A 26,690-nucleotide genomic window follows, 5' to 3' on the forward strand; every position below is an offset into this window, starting at 1 on the left:
AAGATTGACAGCTCTAATGTGTGAGGGAGTGATATCCTCTGCCTCACCCCTCCTTCCCCTCACATCCCACCCTCTGTTCCCCAGCCCAAGTAGCCCCTCCTGGGATATTATTACTACCTACAACTGTCCCCCTCCTCATGTTGCTTCATTCTGCCCTTCATCGAACATGCCGTGTCAGATAGCTAAAGTCACACACACACACACACACACACACAGACACAGACACAGACACACACACACATTCTATCCATCACCATTATGTCAGCCTCCTTCTTTGTGATTATAATTCTGTACAGAAATGATGCAGGTAGGTTCTATTTCAGATCAGAATCACAAACAGTCAGAGATGGATGGAGAGGAAGATGGAGAGGGATGGAAAATGGCCATTCATTACCTGACTATAAGGTTATCTAAATGGGCTGGCAGCCAGACTGTCCCCTTGTGTATTAAGGATTTTCCCAATGCTTACAAATATACTGTATGTATGAATGTGTTTGTGTGGAGGTGGGGGTTAGGGGAGATGTTAGGTACACCTGACCCTACAGCATAATGCATTGTAATACACTTACACCATGGCCTTAAAAAATACATTTCAATTATTATAGGCTTCATAAAGACAATAGTATTCAATGCATGGCTGTTGTGTTGCTTTGCATGACATTTTACAGATGATGTATGTTGTGTCAACATTCTGTATAAATCCTGATGGTGTCACACTCGTGTTTGTCCATGGATGCATTTTATATCCACATTTGTATCCTTGTGTGTGTTAATGTGTGAGACAGTCTGCATTTGTGCGTGTGAGAGAGAGAAAGCGAGAGGATTGGTTACCATCTTGATTGGCAGCCTAAGGCATGCACAGCGGATTGTGTAAACCAAAACTCCTCCTTTTATACTCTTGAATCGCACATCGACAAACTCTCTCTCTCTCTCTCTCTCTCGCTCTCACTCACTCACACACACACACACACACACTCATACTCTCCCACAGAGATTTGCATTGGTGAGCTTTATTCGTCTTCTCATTTCCCCATCCTTTGACACCCTCAGGGAATGTTTTTACTATGAATAGGTTTCCATTTTCACCTTTTCCTTCACTGCCCATTATACACACACACACACACACACACACACACACACGCACACACACACACATACACACGCACACAAATGGGGAATTACAAATTACAGAAAAACTTATTGTGAAACTGGACCCCTTCTCATTTGTAAGGTCACTGCACCAATTCAGATAACACAAATGTGCAGAATGCTATTGAAAATCTTTGAATGTATTTTGTATGGACAACACAAGTCAATTATTCTTTTAAAAATATTCAAGTTAGCAGGTAGTACAGTAAGTAAGTACAGTAGTTTTTATTCTTTTAAGTTCACTCAACAAGAATTGTTTCAATTGTCATATTAGCATGTCTAAATTAGTTATTTTACACTGGAAACCCAAACTGTTCTGGGTCATTTCCCACCAACACCGCTTGTAATTTCCCATTCCCACTTTTCATTTCAAAGCTTACCCATATCCAGTATCTCCTCCACTTCCACACTGCCACTCACTGTCACCGTCTTTCCCCCCTTTCATTTTTACAGCTTTGGGATACATCAAGGCATTTTTTCACTACTGTATGTGGGTCAGAGTGTCAGGCCACACAGCAGATGCAGACATTGGGGAAGATCTTTGTGTCTCTAAAACACAAAAGGAGGAGTACAATAGTCCCATTGAAATGTGTTTTCAGTGATTACCAGTGGTTCTGTGCAAGGTACAATTATATTTGACAAGTCTCTATTGATGAGAATTTGAACACACTGCCTTGCTGAAATGTGACAGTGTGTCACTGAAAATGGGTTTCCATGTAGGAAGAAAAGCAATCCATGCCTGTGTGTGCATGCATGTGTTGATAGATAATGACAGATTCACCACTGGCCGAAGAGTCACTTTGGATGACCACTGACTCATGTGGCGCTTACCCACTCAGGGCTCCAGACTAACTTTTTTCTCTAGGAGCACAGTGGCCCCCTACTGAAAATTGTAGGAGCGCAACCAGAAATTTTAGGGGCACACACCGTAAATCAACATGCTAAACAAATATTCACATTTATACTAATTTCCACTGTATTACTAAAAAATACTTTGATAATAGATGCAGAAATTACAATGTGCTGTTTCAAATTCAGTGTCACTTTTGAAGATGCAACATAGAAGGTACCATTGCTGTCATGACAGTAAACAAAATATTTAAAAAATATACCAACTCTAGTCTAAAACTACAATGAATTCACCTTAAAATTAAACATGCATTGTTTAGGCTACTACCCTTAGGGTTGGGTACCTTTCGCATCTGAACCAATTCATACAAAAATTATAACGGTACATTTTTTTGGTACTTTCCCTCTGTAATTACAAAACAATTATTTCAGTTGCAAAAATAATTCCAAACCTATTTATCCTATGTAGTTAGAACATTGTTATTTTATTAGAATATGTTACACTCTAAAGAAATTAAACAAAAATAAAAATAAAACCCCTCCCTCTCTCCTTCCAAACCCATCCCTACAACCTATTAAATTGAATAATTATTAATTTCTTACTCACTGTAACTTTTTTAGCCTGTTGTATTTTCATCATGACCTTTAATGTTTCATGTAAAGTCAGTTGCCTTGTTCTGAAAGGTGCTGTAGGGCCTTAGTTGTCACACTAGTTGTTGAGCCTGCTGCTTGTCTCAGAGGAAGTGTAACGTCAACAGCACCGTGACTGTTTTTAATATTATATCGCAGCAAACGCTGTCTGCGTGAAGTTTTTAAAAACTGTAACCATACTTGAAACCACTTTATCGGCATCACTCACTGTGACTTCAACAAAACAGCCGACGTAGTTTGCGCCGATCGCACCTCTGCGTGTGTGGGCGAGTGTGTGTGTTTGTGTCTGTGCACCGCTCTCTGTCTATGGCGAGTGGATAGTGCCACGGATAACCTACCGAAGGAGACTGTCGTGTGACTCTAACGTGTGGATTGACTACACCGTCGCCAGTGTACATCGTCGTTGATTAGTACGCCGACACCTAGCGTCGTCGCCAGACGTGCCCCCGCCCCCAAAAAAAAAATGTATTGAGTGAATTCAAGTTCAATATACAGTAAGACTATAGCCTATAGGTTTAAATGTATTTCAATTCATTCAATATATGTTCCAGGCCCTTTAGCCATTATACAAGTTGCTCTAAAAGTAGCCTACTGACAGTATAAAAATAATACGATGAATTAAATTGTAGTATCTCATCAGCTTATGTGACCTGCGCACTGTTGGAAGAATGCGTAATTCTAACATTGATTGAACATCGGCGCCATCTACTGGATCATTGGCACTAATTGCCTTACTGTTTATAAGCTTTATAGATCTATTTACATGTAACTTTATGTAGTATGTTGATATGTATGCAGGTATACACTTTATTATATACAACTTATATATGTAGCCTACAGAGTAGTGAAACGTTCATGTTTAACGTTACCTTGTTTATCTTTGTTTTTAGCCATAACGTTATGTCACCTAGCCAGACTCAAATTCCCTTGTGTTTACTTGGCCAATAAAGCAGTTTCTGATAAAAATCCGAAATATACTGTAAGTTCTTTATTTAGTATCTTTGCAGAGACCCCCAATTAAAAAAAGATTCGATTTGAGTCAAAGGCACCACTCGCGCTCAGGTACCTACGTTTCGACATTTAACGTGTAAAAAAAGGGGGCAAATTTACTGGTTGCACATGTGCGACTGTCTGTAAAATTCAGTCAATCCCCAGACGGACAGGATAAAAAAATCTGGGTGGGGAAAGTGAAATAGCAGTGCTTGTCCCTGCCTCATTACCACCACTGAGGTGCCCTTGAGCCAGGGAGGGACTGACAATCTGTGCGTTCTGGAAAAGTCCAGAATGGCCGTCCAACCGACGTCCGTCAGCACAAAAAAAAAGTCTATAAAGCGATATTAACAGCCAACAGCAGGGGGCGCTAATACAATCACTTCTATGCTACTTGTAAAAATAAAACTGAAGAAGAGTAGGCCTACATCATTAGATGTGAGTTAATTTCACATCAGCAATACTGGTAAGTGCCAGCAGGAAACATTATAGGCTGCCTTTATCCTATCTTAGCGAATTGCATAGTCAGCTCAACATGAGTGTGCATCATGATTATGAAAATGATCGTGCCATTTAGTGCTGTCAAACTTAACGTATTTAATAATTTCTGTTAGGTTATTTTGAAACATAAACGCGTTAGAAATTAATCGCGGGTTGACCGCGATTTCCCTCCGTTGTATATGAGAGGTTGTATTGAGCTCACTTTTGCTGCTAGGATGAAGGCTATGGTATTAAATTAAACGGGAAAACATAAGGCATGCATTGGTACCACTCTAAACGTGCTAACAAACAGGGAAGGGGGCTAAATAATTCACCAAATGTAACCAAAAGTTTAACCAAAAAATCCTAGCTTGCACTTTCTGTCTGTCTTCCATCAGAGTGCAGTTTTTCCTTGTCTTTCCTATTTGCGTTTACTATTGTGGAACTGGCAAAGACCTGGTGGTTGTGAAAGCTTCACAGACAACATCGATAGGGCCTAGTCATTTTCATCATTTCACAGCCTTAATATGAATCAAAAGTGTAATATGACATTGACAAAATATTAAATAGGTTATTCAATGCTAATTCTTTAACACAAAGCAACACGTGTTATATCCTTTTTTATTTGAATAGTTATAGTAGTAACAAACACTATCAGTATAGTTTTGGTATAGGTCTACAATATATCTAATCCCCATGTTCAGGTACAGCAAGTAGCCTACTTTATCTCTGAAAGTGTTGTCAGTAATACTCTGTACTGTTTTATAATTACAAGTGTGTGTAATTTGGGATTTCTGTAGCCAGTGACATTTCATTATTTGTATTTTATTTTCAATGCAGATGTAATGGCATTGTACATTTTTAGTTTTTATTTGAAGGCTGAGGCTTCATTAATAAACACAACCCCAATTATCATCATGGGTTTTGAGAGGTTTCTTGCTGTGAATACCTTGTCTGATAGGCTACAGTATTGTGGCATAGAATCAGGACATCCTGGCTAGTGTCTGTCGCGCACGGCTAGGGGTGAATGGCCGGATGATGGGCCTATTTGGGAGAAAGTCCATGGCTGTTTTTTTACCTCAGTCCGTCCCTGCCTTTAGCAAGGCCCTTAACCTCCAACCGCTCCAGTGGAGCTGCTCAGTGGCCAGCAGATCAAACTGTGGTTGTACTGGGCAGCTTCCAGGTATGAATGTGTGACTGTGTGAATGTGATCAGGGTGTTCCTGCAAAAGAGAGGCTACCTCTCAGTGAACCTTCCCTGAATAAATAAAGGTAAAAAATAACAAAAAAGGCGAGTAGAGTTGAGGCGAGTCAAGCAGAAAATAACGCCAATAGTGTGGGTTTGTCATGCCAGCGCCAATTAACGTGACAGCTTCATCTTTCTCTTGCTAATCAGAGCTGTTGACCTTAGATGGCCCCACAGTGAGCTTTGACCCTGGTAGCAGTTCATTGATTTGACCGGAGACCAGAGGTGGAAAAAGTACTAAAATATTGTGCTCAAGTAAAAGTACCAATACTTTGATGAAATATTACTCAAGTGCAAGTAAAAATACCTATCTGAAAAAAATTACTCAAGTAAAAGTAATAAGTATTTCATTTAAAATGTACTTTAAGTAAAAGTTACTTAGTTACATAAAAAAAACCTGTAAAACGTGGCGGGGGATCTCTGGAAATAGGACAGGGGTCATAAACCCAAAACTTTTTTGTTTTTAATTAAAAAAAAATCTATACAAATGTATACACATGTAATAACAACATAACACGTCACACATGACATTTAAGACCCTTAGAAAGGTATAATGTGCAGTTTTAGTTCAAACCATCCGATAAAACGTTTTCAAACTATCAGTTGAAAGTGAAAGTGCCATACATTGTTAGTTCTGAGGGCCATCCTTCTTTTCTTCACAAACTTAAACAACAGTTATAATGCAAATCAAGGCCAAGTCACGTGTTTTGACTCCATAAATGGGTTAGACCCATAGACTGTTAATTATAATTATTAATATTAACAGTCTATAGTTAGACCCTAATGTTCACAGTCCAGACAATAGCAGCTAGCTTCTACACACCTAAGTAGCCCTTATGAGATAATTAGATGTAGTATGTAAATTCATTTAACCAGTCTCCTACATACGTTGTCCTACGGCAGGAGTGGGCAATTCATTTTCCCAAGGGGCCACATGAGAATCGGACTGTTGTGGAGGGCCAATAGGCTAAACTCAATTCTGCTCAATATGAATTGTATGTCAGGCGGCACATTCTCAAACGTCTCTTTTTTTTCTCTGGGCATATTAGCGCAGCAGAGTCCACTCAACAATTTTTAATAAACTCCCCTTTAGAAAATGGCTTACTGTTTTTGAGGGCTATCACGAAGCTGGTCCTGACTGCTGCATCCCTGGATGCCTTGTTGCTTTTGCAGCATAACTAGCAACGCTTCAGATATCGGTGCGCACTCTGCATCAGTCATTTTTGTGGGATAACAGCTCATTTACGTCCATACTAATGTCTCCCGCTCAGTTCGCCGCCAATTAATATTAACAGTCTATGGGTCCGACACATTGCAGTTCTTCTTCTACTTCTTTTTAATTGCGACTTGCAACCAGAGAAGAAGAAGCTGCATACGTTCGCACAAAAAAAGTTACAGTCTATGGTCTGGTGCAGAGTGATAGAGCTCTGGTCTGGTGTAGTCATTCTGGGCGCAAATTTTTTCTTCCTTTCGTTTTTTTACTCAGTAACGGATGTGATTTGTAATGTAGCGAAATACAATACTTCACTCAAAATGTAATCAGTACATTTTAAAATACCGATTTTAAAAACTACTTGAAAAATACAAAAAACACAACAAAACTACTCAATACAGTAACGTGAGTAAATGTATTTCGTTACTTTCCACCTCTGCCGGAGACAGATATATTACAGATGTGTTGGTGGGGCTTTCTCTGGGGTTAGGGGAAAAGACAGTGTTAAGAACGGCTGATCGGGTTTGACCAGTCCTTTGGAAAACGACATGGGGAGACAGTAATAACTTTGTTTGCCTTGTTACATCATAGTCAGTTTGATGTAACTAATGATTCTGTCTATTCCTCTTTCCTCCCTCATTTGCTCTCTTGCTCTCCACTTTTCTTTCCATCACGGCATCACTTGTTCCTCTGATTCGTTCTTTGTCTCCTTGGATCCATCCTTGGATTCTCCTCACTGTTTGCTCTCTTCTTTACTGTCTTCAGGGTAGAGGCCATGCATCGCCGGCACACCACACTGAGAGAGAAGGGGCGTCGCCAGGCAGTGCGGGGCCCGGCCTACATGTTCAATGAACGTGGCTCAGCCCTCACTGCAGAGGAGGAGCGTTTTCTGGATGCTGCAGAATACGGAAACATTCCTGTAGTCCGCAAAATGCTGGAAGAGTCCAAAACACTTAACTATAATTGTGTGGACTACATGGGCCAGAATGCTTTGCAGCTGGCAGTGGGCAATGAGCACCTAGAAGTGACCGAGCTGCTTCTAAAGAAGGATGGTTTGGCTAGGATCGGGGATGGCCTGCTTTTGGCTATCTCCAAGGGTTATGTTCGAATCGTTGAAGCCATTCTCGCCCACCCTGCTTTTGGCGGAGGACTCCGACTTGCTTTGAGTCCTCTTGAGCAGGAGATGCGAGATGACGACTTTTACGCTTATGACGAGGATGGAACGCGCTTTTCACATGACGTCACGCCCATCATCCTGGCTGCTCACTGCCTGGAGTACGAGATTGTCCACATCCTTTTGACGAAGGGGGCCCGTATAGAAAGGCCACATGACTATTTCTGTAAGTGTTCAGAATGTATCGAGAAACAGAAGCAAGACTCGTTCAGTCACTCACGCTCCAGGATGAATGCATATAAGGGCCTGGCCAGTGCAGCTTACCTGTCACTCAGCAGTGAAGACCCTGTGCTGACCGCCCTCGAGCTCAGCAATGAACTGGCAAGACTGGCCAACATTGAGACAGAGTTTAAGGTAAGGTGTTTTTTTATATTTTCTCAAGATATTTGATTGATTTTCTTTTTTTTTTTTTTTTTGCAGTATTTTACCTTTTCTGTCCCCTCGCTTTTTTAATGCCCAAACATTAACACACATACTATTTCATATGGATGGACAAAGGGTTGACAGAAGATTTGGCAGAGTGGCGTAGGGAACAGGGCCGGAGTGGGATTCATTTTCAGCCCAGGAGTTTTATACCTTAGACCGGCCCACTTCACTTTACAACTGACTATATTGGCCTATATAAGTCTGCAATAGCACACTGTTCTCTACAGCCTTGTACTTCAGTGAATGTTTTGTAAAATATAATTTCCAATATACAGTGCAAATGCAAATACAGTGTTGCTTCACAATGTAGATTTATTAGAAAAGTTAACAACAGTATTCTTTACAACACAATGTAATGTTCAACAATATCAGAATCTATTTTCTAGAATTAAAATAGAATTAAATACACTTTATTGCACTTTCTAATGACACCATAATCTATTTTTTCCTTTCCATTCCCTTTCAGACGTGGGCTTTGTATATTTACTATCCTACATGTAATTTTGATGATAAAAGGCATAATGGGTCACTATTAACATTTGGGCATAGAAAGTGTTTATATTGTAACTAATCAGCTAACTAAGCAGCTATCCCTTGCACACTACTGGCTCTGCTTCGGACACTAAATCAAAAGTTAAAAATTGTCATAATTCTCAGCACAAATCTCCACTTATTACAAAGCTTTCTGATAAAGTCAAGTCAGTTTTATTCATGTAGTGCCAAATCATCTGGAATCATTATTATCTCAGGTCATTTTTCAGTAAGAGCAGGTCTACACCATACTCTTCATTAATGTTAATTCAAGTTCAGTCATAGTATTCACTCAATGTGCAATCCTACCTGCCCACTCTGGAGTTCTGGGCTCATGGCTGCTGCTTGGTACTGGCTCTTCATTGTCACCGTCAGCAGCAAACTGGACTGGTGGCTGCTGCCGAGGAGCTACAAGAAAACGTTTGATTCATGAACATGAACGGTGGTTTATGGGCAACGTTGTATTATGTTTTGCACAACAGCTGGCATCCTGCACTGCTCCTAACTAGCTTAGCTTACCTTACTCGTCTCATCATCTTCATTTGCTTAGTTTAGCACATCTGTGCACTTTCTAGAGCTTTACTTTTTTAATTGTCTCCTTTTCAGCGACGTTTCTTTGTTTTTAGCAAGGTGCCGCCATCGTAGGAGTCAAAACATAAATACGTCATCCTTAACCAGACTGCACTCGGTGAGTGGACTGCATGAATGTAGAGAACGGTGGGCTGCAAGAAAAAATTAAAAGAGTGGGCTGCTAGTGCAGGCAGCCTAGGGACAGCATTTATGATTTTCAACTATGATTTCAATCCATTGCCACAACTGAACACCGGCGCTCGCAACCAAAGAAACAGACCGGCCCATCAGGAATTCTCCTGGTGCTCCCGAATAGCCAATCTTGGCCTGGTAGGGAAGGAAGGTGAAAAAAATAGAAGACACACAGAATAAATTTAATTTAATTATTATAGAATCATAAAACAGCTATACTGTAAATGTAGTATGGTAACGGTCTTTGCATTCTCATGTTCAATGGCATTTTTTGGATTTCTTAAATTTTTCATGAGATTAAGGCAAAATAGGGACATAGTGCTGAATGGAAATTTGTAAATCTATCAATCCATTCCTGCAAATGTTTCGGCTTAGACATTCTGATATTGACTATATTTCTCAGTGCACTACCAGCTTTTTATTACTCTTCTGATCTACCTATTACCAACGCAATCTCTCCTGAGGTTGTGGTGAAATAAGAATTGTAAGTGGAACATATTGTTTGATCGCAAAGATTTTCTGTACACTTTGATAGGAATCAAACCTACCTGGATGTGCTATCGTCTGTCCTGAGGCAGGTTGATTGGCTCAGGCCGGGCTTTCAACATGCCCACTCACTTACACTGTGTAGTAGGTTTTTGGCAAGCTTTAAGTAGTGGTTTGAGATGGAAAGGGAAATGATTCCCTCCTTGGCTGGCTGGTACACCTGTCCCGAATCAGTTGGCTTGGCATATCAAGACCAGCACACTCACTGACAAATGAGAGTGACTCTCAGAGAAAAAAGGAGCAACCACGTTTTAGACATCGTTGGTCAAAAAGTATACTGTCACCAATTGACCAGTAATGCTGCCAAAACAGTAGGAATCGTTATTACCTGTTAAAAGCCACTTTGCTGGCTCTATGTCATTGGTCATATCTGTCTTCCTTTGTCTGCCCTTGTGTTGCTGCATTTGTTTTCTCCACTCTCTGTTTATTTCTGTCCTTATTCATCCATTCCTTAATCTTTCTGCCCACCTTTGTACTTGTCAGTCAGCCTTTCTGATTGTCATTCTGTTCCCCTTCTCCAGACAAGTTAATGAGAAGGGCTCACCTGAGGGACCAGAGTTGTGTTGGAGCTCATCTGTCTCACTTACATCTCATTATCACCCCTCTGTCTTCTCTCTTTGTCTCCCTGCGCCTCTTCACATCATCCTCTTATTATGTTCAAATATCACATATTTAAGTGTCAATAGCCTGAGATAGCCCTGTTTCATATGGGGAAACCGAACATAGTGAATAAAAGCTAGGGCATAGATCACATTATCAATTATGACACCAATGTTTGCTTCTTGTTGTTTTCTGGGTTTGATGTTCTAACAACATAGATTGAATGAAACGTTACGCAGCACTCAACCTTAAGACTTTGGAGATTTTCACAAGCACATAAATGTATGATACACACTCAGCCACACAAAGCAATCTATGGTCTTCTGTTTTTATAGATTGTAATTTTCTCACCGCAACTCCTAATACTGTGGGTCATGCCTCCAGATAGAAGAATCATATCAGAGCAGGAAGTACTTGGTCCAGACATTCTCTTGTGTTTTGTTCGTGTTTTGTGTGCTCATGTTGTGACACATGAGCAGCCTCTAAGAATAGAAGTTGCCTCAGTCCATCTTTCCGTTGTTTCAACACTTTGGATAGTTTGCTATTTAATTTGGTACAGAATTCACTGTCCTGAGAAGATAAACCATCAGAATCAGAATCAGATTCCAGCTCCTCCCCCACGACATCACCAGCCCTCCTGATCAGTTTGTTTAGCCTGTTGGTGTCTGCAACCTTCATCCCGCTGCCCCAGCATGTGACAGCGAAGAAAATAGCACTGGCCACAACAGACTGATAGAACATCCTCAGCATCGTCCGACAGATGTTAAAGGACCTCAGCCTCCTGAGGAAAAAGAGTCGACTTTGGCCCTTTTTGTAGACAGCCTCTGCGTTTCTAGTCCAGTCCACCTTATTATTTAAGTACACCCCCAGATACTTGTACTCCTCAACAGTGTCCACAGGGACCCCCTGGATGGAAACCGGGGTCCCAGATGATTTTGTCCTCCTCAGATCCACTACGAGCTCCTTAGTTTTTGTCAAGTGGAGCTGCAGATGGTTCAGCTCACTCCAAGTGACAAAGTTGTCCACAACAGTCCTGTATTCATTCTCATCACCCTTTTCTATGCAGCCAACTATTGCTGAGTCATCAGAAAACTTCTGAAGGTGGCAGGACTCAGTGCAATAGTTGAAGTCTGAGGTGAAGAGGGTGAAGAGGAAGGGAGAGAAGACAGTCCCCTGTGGAGCCCCAGTGTTTTTGACCACCCTGTCAGACACACAGTTCTTTAGGCGTACGTACTGTGGTCTGCCCGTCAGGTAATCAACAATCCAGGACACGATGGGGGCCTCCACCTGCATCGCAGTCATCTTCTCACCCAGTAGAGCCGGACGGATGGTGTTGAAAGCACTGGAGAAGTCAAAGAACATGACTCTCACAGTGCTCGCAGGCTTGTCCAGATGAGTGTAGACTCTGTTCAGCAGGTAGATGATATAAATGTTATGATTGGTGAATGTTTTTTCTATTATGTCCTGCACTTCAATTCATCATTAACCCCTGCCTCCACTCTATTTTGACATTAAGACTAACATCCTAACATAGTAAAGGTTACATGCTAATCTTACCATGTACCATCTACATGTATATATAGCATCGGAATGCAGTAAGGGACACAGCCTGTGTCCACTCGTGCTTACAGAAAATAAAAATGTATACACAGTCAAGTGCAAGCAAACACCACTTTCTCACCCACTGGCAAACACGCAATCTGGGAGTGCTGCTCTTGGTGCACGTTGGATGCCTATGTGCTAAAGGCACATCAGGACAAAAACACACACACACACACACACACACACACACACACACACACACACACACAGAGTAAGGTGGGGGGAGGGTGTTGTTTCATTTTGTAAATCACATTTTATGAATGTCCACCGAAGTGCTGTAATACTAACTATCTATCCCTCTCCTCTTCTCATCCTTCCATCTTACATCTCCCTCTCTCCCCCCTCCATGTTTGAGGCTTGGCTTGGGTCCCCCTATGTTCACTCATCTGTAACCATTCTCTCTCTGCTTCACACTGCTCTCCATTTTCAATCTCACAACAGCATTCCCTTTCCTTTATCTCAGCCCCCGAAGGCGCAAACCACATACCCTGAATTGTGATTGGATTTTCACATATAATGCATGTGTGTGGTGTCTGTGTGTGTACTTACTAAAAGGGTCAAACACTGGAGGAATGCAAATGATGACCAGGGTCAGTAGGTGCAACAAAATACAGTACATACTGTCAGCTTACAGAGTGTGCCCTAAAAGAAGGTGAAGGTAGAATGGGCAATTTCCCACCATGTTCAATTGGTTGCTGGATTGCTGATTTTGCTGGGGATACCTGTGTAAAAGTCTGGAAGAAAGTGCGCATTATCAACACGGAGGCACAATTTGATGAATCTTTCATGTTGCGTACATTTATACATTTGAAGGATGCTGCGTTGTCTGAAACCAGTCATTGACATGATTTACTCAAAGTTAAATTCTGTTTTAACTCTAAAGTTTCTCTCCCCTCCTGTCCTTTATTCCATCTTTCCTCTCTCCCTGTCAGAATGACTACCGTAAGCTGTCCATGCAGTGTAAGGACTTTGTGGTGGGTGTGTTGGACCTTTGTCGGAACACAGAGGAAGTGGAGGCCATACTGAACGGTGACGTGGACCAGTGCCCTCCAACCGCCTACAACCGACCCTGCCTCAGCCGTGTCATACTGGCCATCAAGTACGAAGTCAAGAAGGTAAGATGACCAACAAATAATCAAAGAATCAACTATCTACTGTATGTAAAGGACTAGTGGTAGTTTCAGTTGCATTTATAAAGTAGTGAAAGTGATTTTGTGACATTTTTTATAGTGCAGCAAATCATAAGAGACAAGTGACAATGTGTCTGTGATAGTCTTTTTTTCGTGCGTGTGGCCTCAAAGGTCCCCATGTAAACAAAACGCTGGCATCTATTTCACTGAGCTAATCCAGAGGTGTTCTTACTTAATGTCAAACCAAATGCCCTTTACCCATTTCTCCCTACCATACCACACTCTCTCCCACACGCAGTGTTGGGGAGTAACGGAATACATGTAACGGCGTTACGTATTCAGAATACAAATTATGTGTAACTGTATTCCGTTACAGTTACAATTTAAATAGTTGGTATTTAGAATACAGTTACATTGTTAAAATCAATGGATTACATGACGATACTTCTCTGTTTCACGAGTTTATTCACTCTGAATAAATTAAGGCAACTTAATACATTTTACAGAATCCCCGATATGAAATAGAAAAAAATAGCTATTTGCGTGATCAGTCACAATGGAGTCGGAACCGGCACGACAGAGCCAGAGCAGCAATACGTTTCTATCTTGGAAATTCAAACAGCATTTCACATTAAAGAACGAACAGGGAGAATGAAATATAGCTAACTGTGCAGTGCAGCCTCTGCTTGCCAGCAACCAACCTCCTTTCATTACTCCACCTCCAACCTGAAGAAGCATCTTAAAGTAAGTTATTTTTTTAATTAGCCAATGGTAGTCGTCTGCTGTAGTTTTACTGGTCACCTTGCTATTTTAACATTGACGTGCGACTTTACATTCTCCTCGGTGCTGATTTACTAGCTGCAGAGCCGTGACTGACTAGCCCCGTTTGACATGCTAACTAACGTTAGCTAAAATTAGCTCGTGGTAGCTTAGACCGCGGTTAGATTTTTGTAGTATGCAGTTCGGGACTACCAATACAATAATCTATCTGCTTGTTCAGGTACACATTCAGCTAGTTGGAATAAAAAGAACACACCATTACAGGCCTGTTTAGTAAGCTGGATGTGATAGCCGCATTCCTACACTTATAAAACGCAATTCAATGTGGAAGTAATCCTGAAGTAATCCAAGTATTCAGAATACGTTACTCAGATTGAGTAACGTAACGGAATACGTTACAAATTACATTTGTGGGCATATATTCTGTATTCTGTAATGAAAAACGTTTTGAAAGTATCCTTCCCAACACTGCCCACACGTGCGAATTTGACCTTGATGTGCTGCATGTTTTCTCTAATCAGGTAAATCCGTAGCGTGCCTGCATGTGTGTGTGTGTGTGTGTGTGTGTGTGTGTGTGTGTGTGTGTGTGTGTGTGTGTGTGTGTGTGTGTGTGTGTGTGTGTGTGTGTGTGTGTGTGTGTACAGCCTGTTCAAGCTGTGTTCTTATCCTGTACGAGCGTGACCAATACTCAGGGAGCTAATTACACAGAAGGCAGGAAGAGAGGTAGGGATAGATTACCATGGCAACCAAATGAAGCATGGCTGTGTGTAGTGCATGTGGCTGGACTCAGGCAGGGTTTATGTCATGGGTCATTGGTTTAATAGACTGGTCACTGGACACCAGCGGGGAATTATGTTGACTACGATTTAATGTGCAGTTTTATGGCTGTGTGGTTTCCTTCTGAATGTAGAAATGATTGTACGTGTGTGAGTTTCGATCGGCGGATGGGAGCAGAGGCTGTCAATCATCGCTCAGATTAATGCTCCCTGAATGTGATGGCCGAGGATAATTAGTGAAGGGATGGGATGGATTGATGGAGGGAGATAACCTAACATAAATCGAGGGAGAGCAGGTTGTTCAAATCTAACCCGAAGAACAATACACAAACAGAGTTTGATTGTTACACTAGTTGACCTCCTGTCGAGCATCGATTGCTCTACTGTCCACATCCGTCCTCCAGCTGGAACAAAAACATCCATCCTCTCCTTCCTCAACAGACCAGTGGTGGCTTTCATTTATCACTTCCCTTTTTGGAGTAAAGTCGGCAAAAGATAAATGCCAGACCAAGCCTTATCTAATAAAGTGGACATGCTTTAGCAATAAATGTAAACACTTAGTGTTTCTTATTTGCTGCCTGCTTTCTTTCTGCATACTGTGTATTTAATTGATTTCACAACCTGCTTGTTGAAATTTTTTCTTCATTCTAAATGAAGCCAAGTGTCAGTCGTGAATACAAACGTGTTGTGAATATTACACATTTTTTTATTGGAATGAATACACAATAGATGTTCTCTAAATAGAAAAGCAACCTGCACACTCAGCTACTTAGGAATATCTTGACCACTAGAAGCCCTCCTCATGAATACAGTATTTTAATTTTACATCCATTTATTGATTCAATTGAAAAGCACAAGAAAGTACCAGATGTAAGTATAAAGATTGTAATTTGTGTTGTACTTTATGCTTTTGGCATTAAACTCCAAACAGGATGTTGGGGTGGGACAAAATGAATGTGAATATTGGTCAAAAGATACAAGTTGGACAAAAAAAAAACAATACCACCAATAACACTATGTACTAAGTACTACAGTAAGAAAAACTGAATTACCAGATGTAAAAAAAGAAAAAAAAGAAATGTACCACAGCCCCATCTTCTAACTTGTGCCACCAAACAAATACTATTTTCTATTTTCTTGTCCCTGCAGTGTTGTGTCCTGGATAATACTGTGGTGGAAGAAGTATTAAGGACTTAGATAAAAGTATAACACCACAATGTGCAAATGCTCAATTAAAGTAAAAGTCCTACATTCACAAATATACTGTACTTCTAAGTAAAATTCCAAATGTATTGTACTAAAGTACTAGTACTTGTGCAGCACAACCCCTTTCAGAGTGTCATATAGATTATTAGATCATTATTAGGGATGCATGAACCCGTCAGCAGCATTTATTGTTTGTGTGATAGTTTGTCAGATCAGATTTTCATACTCAATATGCTGTTTATTTACAGGGATTGTTTTGCTAAATATTGAACCCCAAGATAAGTACTGAATGCCTCTGCAGTCAGCTTGTCAAATAAGACACTTTTTGTGACTAGCGGGCCATTTCAGTGTAGCTGCCAGTATTGTTCTGGCACAATGTTTGCTCAATGTGCTGCTGCTGTAAATATTTTACTGACCCCTCAAACTATCTGTAAAACAATCAGAAACAATTCCAAATGTTTTATGAAGATGAGAAAAGCAAATTAGTATTGCTTCTCCTTATTGTTCTTCTCTTTAATGTATGGTTTGTTAATGGACCTTTTTCACAGCAGACATTTTGACTTGTCATAGGAAGAAAAGAACAGCTGAAATTGATAACCTTAACGATGGCTCAGTTCCATCAAGTGTCCCAGTAAGATATTTCAGTGAGTTAGCATGTACAATACCAGGCCCTCTCCTAAGTGGAATGCAGCCATCAACAATGGTTTTGAATACACCTGTGCTTTTCCTACTATGACATGTCAACATGTCTGCTGTGAAAAAGGTCTATTGCTCTCCCCGTCCTCTCTCTTTCTTTCTCCTCTCTCTCCTTCCGTGCCCTGTGTCCCCATCTCCTTTGCCTTTATTCCCCATTGATTTCAATTTCTTGTCCCTGTCTCCCTCTCTGCAGTTCGTTGCCCATCCTAACTGTCAGCAGCAGCTGCTGACTATCTGGTACGAGAACCTGCCTGATATGAGGCAGCAGTCCATTGGAGTGACGTGCTGGACAGTGCTGGGGATCACCGTAGGTTTGCCCTTCTTGGCCATTGCCTACTGGATAATGCCATGTAGCAAGGTATGAACACACATGCACACAAAAACATGCAAAAGACACCAACTCCTCTCTGACCCTCGAGCTCTTTGACCTACTATCATCCCTGATCTGAACCAGAGTTCATCTCACACACACAACCAATTAACCCTGTGAAGCAGAGATCTTCAACAGGGGTTCCGGGGCCCCTAGAGGGTCCTCAGAGTCACTATAGGGAGGCCTTCAAATTATTGTCAATTTTTGAAAGTTTTTTCAAAAATGAAAATGTATTAACATAATTCCAACATATTATTAGCAAATATAAATCCCCACTGATGGCTTACTGGCCTATATGTAAGGGAGTCACTAAGATAGCCACACACAAATATAGTTAATCTTAAAGATTTACTGTGCCACATGTACAGTATGTGTAACATTAAATGATGATTTAAAAAAATCATGCCAACAATTAATATTTTAATAGCTTAGTATTCAAGGAAAAAAAAAAAGGTATAAAGGCTTTAGGCTTATTGTAGGCCCAGTTTAATATGCAACTTAATTTTCTACAATATATGTAGTAGGGGGTTCCTGCTCCATCTTTCTTTCAGTTAAGGGGTCCATGGCTTAAAAAACGTTGAACCCTGCTGTAAATCATGGGTGTGTTTCAAACATTCCTACATTTAGCAACGCAGACACACAAAAAGTATATTTTTGCCATTTATGAAACTTTTACAAACACCTATTTTTCATAACACTCTGTATACAGAATATGGCTGTGGCATCATTACTGAAAGTCTATAGTCCGCCTGCTCATAGACTCCTTAAACAACACAACTACAGTGTTGGATAGATGAAAAAGCTTTGATCATTAGAGCATAAACATGTTACGTTTGCCCTGCGGGTGAGACAAGGCCAAGTTGTTAACTTAATCAGGGTTTATCCTCTGTACAAAAGCCATTTCAGGACATCTCAGGTTCTATAAAACAGACACATGGCTCAACTTCTATCAGTCTCGGCTGTAGGCTGAGCTGTGTTTTGATTTGACAGTCTATCACAGTCCTGTTACAGTGCCTGTAAACATAATGTGACAACAAGTTCATGCTTAAGTGATACAAAATCAACTGTATCTTTGAGTCAAAGACACAACGTCGATTTACTGTAAAAGGTGGCTTGCAGTTTGTAGCTTACTCTCTCGTGGGACGGTTTTAGTAAACTGGGATTCACCTCAGTTACAATAGTCATAATTCTAATGGTTTACAATGAAAAGACTCCAAACTCCTCCAAATTCTCCAAACTACTGCTACTTGTGAATGTGTGTGCTTACATGTTTGAAACACTAAACATTACATTGGGATTATTTCTCTGGGGACCAAAAGTATGTGGCTAAATGAATGGCAATCCATTCACTAGATGTCAAGATATTTAACTCTGGACCAAAGAACAGACAGTCAAAATGAGAAAAAACATTACTGATCTCCGATGTTAAGAGCATTGTATAATCATAACTTGATTATAGCGCCCTTTCACACATTGTTAATACTCCATCAAGCAAATTATAATCTGTAAAGTGACACACAGGAGCGGAACCAGTGGTTATGTAAATCTGCTCATTAACCTGGATAATCCTTTACCTAATCATCAAGTGGAGTGTGTGTGTGTGTGTGTGTGTGTGTGTGTGTGTGTGTGTGTGTGTGTGTGTGTGTGTGTGTGTGTGTGAGAGAGAGAGAGTGTGCTAAGGCAGATTCAGAAACAGTGACACAGGTGTGACTGAAAAGAGAGAGAGGGAGCAGCTGTCAACTGTGAGAGAGGATGGAGAGCAGTAACGCTGAGAGTGCCCCCACCAGCTAGATATGGATTCAATCATGAGACACTATCTTATTTTCTGATCACTGTGTCACAAAAAAACACCTGTGTATGTTAATTCTGTGTGCATGCAAGTATGATTACATATATTTGATTATGAATCAACCAACTTGCCAGTGAGCCTGCGTGTGACAGTCTGCCATTTTGTGACGCAGCACAGAGAACTAGAGTGCAGATCGGGCCGCATTTTTCTGTCTGAGCCCGGCCCGCGTCCGTCAGAGCAGTAACCGAACCCAGCCCAAGCCCGACAGGCATTAAGATATTTATGTCCGAGCCCGACCTGAGCCTGACACAGTTAAAATCTCGTTTTTTTCTCATAGCAATGACACATAACGTTTGTTTGTGTGGAAAGCCCGCTTTTATTAAGCAACTGTAGGAAGGCATTCGGAAATGAGCACACACGGGGCAACAAGCGCACCTACATAATAAGCTTTTTTGAAATTTAAAATGTTCAATGCCTTATCGCGCTGATGTGACCGAGCCCGAGCCCAACCCGAACCCGAACGTCATTTTTTAAATATCTGTCTGAACCCGGCCCATTGGGTACTGTTGGGTCCTGGGGGGCTCGGTTCAGGTATCCATCCTCTACAGAGAACATAAAAAAGGTAGCAGGGTGGATAAATAACAAATTAATATAGGATTCAAAGCACATTGTAACTGTGTATTATTATTATTATTATTATTATTATTATTATAATTATTAATAGATACATGATTTTAAAAACCCAGTACAATACAGAAACTAAATATTTGAAATGTTGAAAAGGCAGCGTTACAGAGGGTGGGATAATAAAAAACAAACAAAACAATTAAATTAAACTAATAATTGAGAGACAAAATGAATGTTTATGCATGCTTATTAACAATGTGACGGCAGCTCAGCAGAGACAAAAAGATTAAGATTATTGAAATAGATAAAGAGTTAATCAAGACAGTCAGAGAGAAAGCTTTTATGTGTTTTGGTTGATGGGTGTTCTGGTGCTAGTCATGTCATTTTGCTCTGCTTATCTAATCAATTGCTCATCTCTTACAGTTCATAACGTTCTCCATTTTTACAGCACTACAACACACTGTTATCAGAACTCCAAACCATATTACACTTTATATCAGTGGGGAAAGATGAAACAGATATTTTTGTTGCTCGGAAATAATAAGTAGGTAAGTAATATGTAGTAAAGCATTGAAGGCAGACAGAGAAAATGTGGATATAATTGCTTTAGAAATGTCCTTTAAGAGAAACATACAAGATATTCAATTAATTACATTACATGTCATTTAGCTGACGCTTTTATCCAAAGCGACTTACAATTAAGTGCGTTCAACCTTGAAGGTGCAAACTCCAGACAAGTACTAAGTGCAAGTACATTAGCTTTATATTGGTAATGCTACAAAGAGCCATATGAAAGTGCAGCATCAATATATATATATATATATATATATATATATATACATACACATACATATACATATATATACACACAATATATAATTTTTCCCCCCCCCCTGCTTTAGCCAAGGTGTAGTCGGAAGAGATGTGTTTTTAGCCTTCCGCGGAAGATGCACAGGTTTTTGGCCATCCTGATGTCGATAGGGAGCTCATTCCACCATTTAGGAGCCAGGACAGTGAACAATCGGGATTTTGTTGAGTGATTAGTTGTCCCTCGCTGTGAGGGGGCAGCAAGCAGGTTGGCTGATGCAGAGCGGAGCGGGCGGGTTGGGGTATAGGGTTTGACCATGTCCTGGATGTAAGCTGGGGCTGATCCGTTCATGGCCCTGTATACAAGTACTAGTGTCTTGAAGCAGATGCGGGCAGCAACTGGTAACCAGTGAAGAGAGCGGAGGCGTGGTGTAGTGAGAGAGAACTTGGGGAGGTTCAAGACAAGTCGAGCTGCTGCTATTCAATTAAATTTTATGTATAGTATCAAATCATAACAAGATTTATCTCAAGACATTTTAGAGAGAGTAGGTCTAGACCACACATAATTTACGATGACCCAACAATTTCCTACGAGCAAGCATTTGTACAACAGTGGCGAGGAAAAACTTCCTTTTAGATGCTTTGGAGGTGATGGAAACAGATGCAAGGCTGTCAAGTTGCCTTCCCCCGTGAACAATCTTCATGCTTAATTAAAGGAAAAACTGTCTTAATATTTAATTTAATTTATACAGCACACAGCTTCACTGGAACTTGTAGCATGTTATTATTGATGAACGATTGCTGAAATAAGTAGTGCACCATAAGTAGACACAAAAGAAAGTGATCTAATTGCAGGTAAACAGCAAAAGATAAATAATATTGTTTTACTCATTAAACAAAAGACAACATAAATGCATATTCTAACTGAGGAAAACAGTGTGATGTTTGAGGGATTTCTTGCATGTACAGCCGGTTTCAAGTCACCCCACAGCAGCTCAATGGGATTAAGATCTGGGCTTTGACTGGGCCATTCCAGGACTCTCCATTTCTTAGTTTTCAGCCAGTCCTTGGTGGATTTACTGGTATGTTTAGGGTCATTGTCATTTTGCAGGATCCAGTTCCACCTCAGCTTTAATTTTCTTACAGATGGTCTCACGTGTTGCTCAAGCACCCTCTGATACACTGTAGAATTCATGATGGATTCTATGATGGTGAGCTGGCCAGGTCCTGCTGCAGCAAAGCATCCCCAAACCATGACACTTCCACCTCCATGATTCACAGTTGGTATGAGGTTCTTTTCCTGGAACGCTGTATTTGGTGTGCGCCAAACATGTCCTCTGTTCTGGTGTCCAAATAATTAAATTTTAGACTCATCTGTCCGAAGAACATTATTCCAGAAGTCCTGTTCTTTGTCTACATTCTCTCTGGCAAACTTCATGCTGGCCTTAGTATTTCTCTTGAAGAGTAAAGGTTTCCTCCTTGCACACCTCCCGTGAAGATTAAACTTGTGTGGTCTCTTTTTGATTGTAGAGGCATGCACTTTCACATCAACAGTTGCCAGAGCCTGCTGTAGGTCCCGTGATGACATTTTAGGGGTTTTGGAGACTTCTTTTAGCATCTTGCGGTCTGCTCTCGCGGTGAACTTGCTTTGGCGGCCAGACCTGGGCATGTTGCCAGGTGTTCTGAATGTCCTCCACTTGTACACTATTTTCCAGACAGTGAAATGGCTGATTTCAAACTCTTTTGAGATCTTTTTAAATCCCTTACCAGACTCATAAGCTGCAACAATCTTCTTTCTGAAGGCCTCAGACAGGTCTTTCGATCTCACCATGGTGTTCACTCTCACGTCAACAGCCAGGAGCACACCAAACTGAATGTCTGAGGTTTAAATAGGGCAAGCCTCCTTCAAAATGCTGAGTAACAATGTTCTAATCATGTGCACCTGATGTGATACACCTGTGTGTGATTTCAGCCATTTTAAGTGGGAGAAAATGTGGGGGTGTCCTAATTTATTCCTCACCAGAAATTGCATTGTATTTTATTACATTTTACAGAAAGTTTTAAAAAGTATTTTCTTCAGTTTTACTTACTTTTTACTTACTTTAGTTATATTACTTGAATCTCTCAGTATTGTTAAAATTGATATTAAATATCCATATGTCTAAATATGTTAAAAAAGACACGTTTTCATCAGTTTTTCACATAACTGTATATGATCAAGCTATGAAATGAGACCACTGCAGAGAAATTGACAATCTGTACTAATATTGTAGTTTTCATATGAGCCCTACTATTGTACTTTTATTATTTAAGTGTTGGGCATATGTGAGGTTAAGGTAATCACAATCCATATTTCTAAAAATACAGACATTATGGAGGATGTAGTCCAATTCTTAATTAATTATTTATTTATTTATGGTAATTACCCAAGCTGTCTATCAATTTGACAATGATATGCTGACATATATATATATATATATTATAAATGCCACATGTTGCTCCCACACTTACATATTAGCAAAATCTTTTCTTTGATTACTGTCCTCCAGTCTGTCATCCATTTAATTTACTAAATAGGGAGGGGAAATAAGGAAAGAACTGAAAGAAAGAAACAAACAAAGAAAAGAGGACACAAAAAAGGAAGGAAACCAGAAAGAAAAGTAGGAAACAGGAAAACAAAAAGAAGGAAACATGGAAAAGAAACAAAGAAGTAAATGAAGGAAACAAAGATCAAAAGCAGGAAAGACGTAAAGAAAAGATCCCAGTGTTTTGGTTTTTATAATTTCATTGCCAGTTCATTACAAGAAAATAAAGTCCTATCAATACACACAGGGTCACAAGCCATTGATCATTGATGCATTGACTGGAAATCATTGATCGGTTTTGATGGTTCTGTATTTATTCCCAGATGGCAAAGGGGCAAACAGACAGTGTCCTGTGTGTGTTGAGAAGCATAAACAGCATCCAGGTCCTGGAGCACAGCTCCCACTCGTCCTCTGTGCTGTTTTTACCTGCTGTGCAGCTGACATACCACACTGTGATACACTGACAGAGGATGCTTTCTATCAGCTTTCGATAAAAGTTAAACTAGCAGCTGAGAAGGAAGTTTAGCTTGTTTGAGTTTCCTAACTAAAAAGAAAATCCTCTGTTCGGCTTTCTTTACTAGTAGAGGGACCATGTGAGTTCTTTGGTGATGTGGATTCCCAGGAATGTAATGTGGTCCATATCCACATCTTCACCATTTTGAAGTTGATGCCTGTCTGCACACAGTGTACGTTAGGCTTGCTGCTTCCAGATAAAAAGATGTTGGGGAATAATAAAGGACACAACAGCTTTTGTGAGATTTCCACTCCATTTCGCTCCAAATCTCTTTTATTTAGTCTGTTGGATGCCACCATTTTGTTGAAGGAGAGAAGATCAGCCCTCGACACCATCACACTGATGAAAAGAATCCCATGGGGTTTGCGGTCTTTACACAGCAGTAGGCCCGATCTAGGATGGCCAGGTCTTTTAAAAGGTTACTACCGTTTTTTTCAACCTGGGCCCCATTTCCTAATAGACTGATATGACCAAAAATCTTTTAATTTGGTCCAGTATTGAGCCACATCGCAATGACGGTGAAATGTAACCGAGCTGAAATGTAATCTAATAGGGAAATTGTAGAGCCTTGCTTTTTGTCCAATAAAAGTTTGAAGATTGTTACTAAAAGTTATATCGATCTCAGGACGTGATTTGTTGTCCGAAGACAGCGGCGTGGATAGTGAAACGCGAGACGCGAAAAAGCAGGTAGTCTGTTGTTACGTAGTAGGCTACAGAAATGATAGGCTCCTGTTATCTAATAGATTTTCAATGTAATTGCTCAATATTTAAATGATTTCAAAAATATGGATGAGGTCGTTATTATTGGATGACCACCCCAGACTACAGGCTGTGGAGGAAGCAGCCTATAGGCTTACGGATGAAGAGCGGACGAGGGGAGAGAGAGAGAGAGGGGCTGCAGCTGCGCGCAGTGTTTAGTGTGGTCATTAGGCTATAATACATCCATGGTTTTGTGTTATCTAAAAGATTTTCAATAAAAAACAATGCTTTGTATTTGCTCATGTCTCAGCCCTGTTGATTAGAGGAGGAAATCCTCTGACGTGGTGACACAGCATTGTGTCCGAGGTATATTACTGGACACATCCAGACCACAGATATCTGGCAGCAACAGGTACCACTCCTGACAACGTATTCTTTGGGCATATAGGGGCACAGCACCCACGGGAGCGCTACCAATATCCAGAGCCCCGCAGCCCTCCGTCCGCTACTTAAACCCTCCTCCGCCCGCTGCCTCTCGCAACTTGCTCTCTCTTCGTCCGTAACGTAGGCTACCCTGGCTGAAATAAATACAGGTGGTCATCAAACTATAACGACCTTATCCACATTGTCGAAATCATTTCACTATTGAGCCATTTCATTGAAAATCTTTTAGATAACAGGAGCCTATCATTTCTGTAGCCTACTCCGTAACAACAGACTACCTGAACGCCTTTTTCTCGTCTCGCGTTTCACTATCCACACCGCTGTCTTCGGACAAAAAGTCACATCCTGAGATCGATAATGTTGTCAGACACTTTCAGTAACAATCTGAGCCTGTCAGTAGCAAAAAAAATCCCTTTTATTGGACAAAAAGCAAGGCTCTACAATTGCCCTATTAGGTTACATTGCAGCTCTGTTTGCGGCGGCATGTCATTGCGATCTCGCTCAACACTGGACCATATTAAAAGATTTTTGGTCACATCAGTCTATTAGACACAAATGCATAGGGAAATGGGGCCCAGGTTAAAAAAACGGTAGTTACCCTTTAAGCTGAGGGGTGAAATGGATCCGCCTTATCAACACAGAGGCAGAGCCATCCCGGTGGCAGGAAGAGGTTTAGAGGAGGTTTTGCCGGGTTAAGATTCACCAGACAACCTCTTCCCACGTGGTTTAGTAGTGTGTGTGTGTGTGTGGCATGGGGACCGCTATTGAATCTAATGTGACACTATGCATGCAGAGCATAGAGATAGCCTGTGGGTAGTTAATATTGAACACAGCAGGTGTAGATAGTGGCAAATGTTGGCATCTCAAATGTCTGTATGAGGTGTGTGTGTGTCTTGTGCAATAATAAAAAGGTCCCTCAGTGTGGTGGCATGTTTAACGCTCCTTGTGCAGCATCAACTTACATTATGTTCTCCCCATATGGTGAATTTTGATAAACTGCTGATTTTTTGGCATCAGCAGTAGTTAATCTGACATTGTGTTCCACATTTGTGAATTATAACATCTGCTGTTTGCATGCTAAGACGGTTGTGTAGTGATGCTTTTCAGATTTTGATCCCTAAGGGGACACAAACTCAGGAACTCTGGAAAAGGCATGAATACAAATGTATCTCAGTAAATAAAAACAGATGTTTAGTTTGGCTGCAATTTTACACTTGTGTATAGTCACTTTTTTAACTGCCCAAAGAAAATACAACTCAAACATGTATCATTCCCTGACAAAAACACAAAATGTGAACGTTGGTTTATTGGCAAACACAAATGAACCCAATTACCAACACAAATATGACTAGTAAAAATGTCTAACGTTAAGGCGTCATTAGTTATAGTGTAATTTGCAGTGACATCAAAGGGCTTTGACATTACCTAAAAGATACCCTGTGTGTTTTACCACTAGTAGCTCTATGAGGAGAAGTCTCTCACCACATGTGTTCAAACAATGTCTATCCAAAAGACAGAGAGACAGACAGATACAGTGGTGTGAAAAAGTGTTTGCCCCCTTCCTCATTTCCTGTTCCTTTGCATGTTTGTCACACTTAAGTGTTTCGGAACATCAAACCAATTTAAACAATAGTCAAGGACAACACAAGTAAACACAAAATGCAATTTGTAAATGAAGGTGTTTATCATTAAAGGAGAAAAAATCCAAACCATCAATTGCCCCTAAACCTAATAACTGGTTGGGCCACCCTTAGCAGCAACAACTGCAACCAAGCGTTTGCGATAACGTGCAATGAGGCTTTTACAGCGTCCTGGAGGAATTTTGGCCCACTCATCTTTGCAGAATTGTCCTAATTCAGTTACATTAGAGGGTTTTCGAGCATGAACGGCCTTTTTAAGGTCATACCACAACATCTCAATAGGATTCAGGTCAGGACTTTGGCTAGGCCACTCCAAAGTCTTCAAAGCCATTCGGTGGTGGACTTGCTGGTGTGTTTAGGATCATTGTCCTGCTGCAGAACCCAAGTTCGTTTCAGCTTGAGTACACGA

At 40.7% G+C, this 26,690-nt stretch overlaps 1 protein-coding gene across 2 annotated transcripts in view; it reads left to right on the forward strand.

The window, feature by feature from the left end:
- Positions 1-26,690, forward strand: part of trpc7b (transient receptor potential cation channel, subfamily C, member 7b) — an 82,459-nt gene that overhangs the window by 34,424 nt on the left and 21,345 nt on the right. The window contains exons 1-4 of one of the 2 annotated variants that reach the window (XM_028589517.1): positions 4,092-4,105; positions 7,343-8,105; positions 13,151-13,333; positions 17,000-17,164. In XM_028589517.1, coding sequence (XP_028445318.1) covers positions 7,353-8,105; positions 13,151-13,333; positions 17,000-17,164 — 1,101 coding nt within the window. In that variant the 5' untranslated portion in view covers positions 4,092-4,105; positions 7,343-7,352. Of the gene's footprint in view, positions 1-4,091; positions 4,106-7,342; positions 8,106-13,150; positions 13,334-16,999; positions 17,165-26,690 lie in introns of those variants that run through there. The other variant, XM_028589516.1, reaches the window with a different exon arrangement.

The sequence above is a fragment of the Perca flavescens genome, chromosome 10 (genome assembly GCF_004354835.1).
Source record: "Perca flavescens isolate YP-PL-M2 chromosome 10, PFLA_1.0, whole genome shotgun sequence".
Taxonomy (NCBI): Eukaryota; Metazoa; Chordata; class Actinopteri; order Perciformes; family Percidae; genus Perca; species Perca flavescens.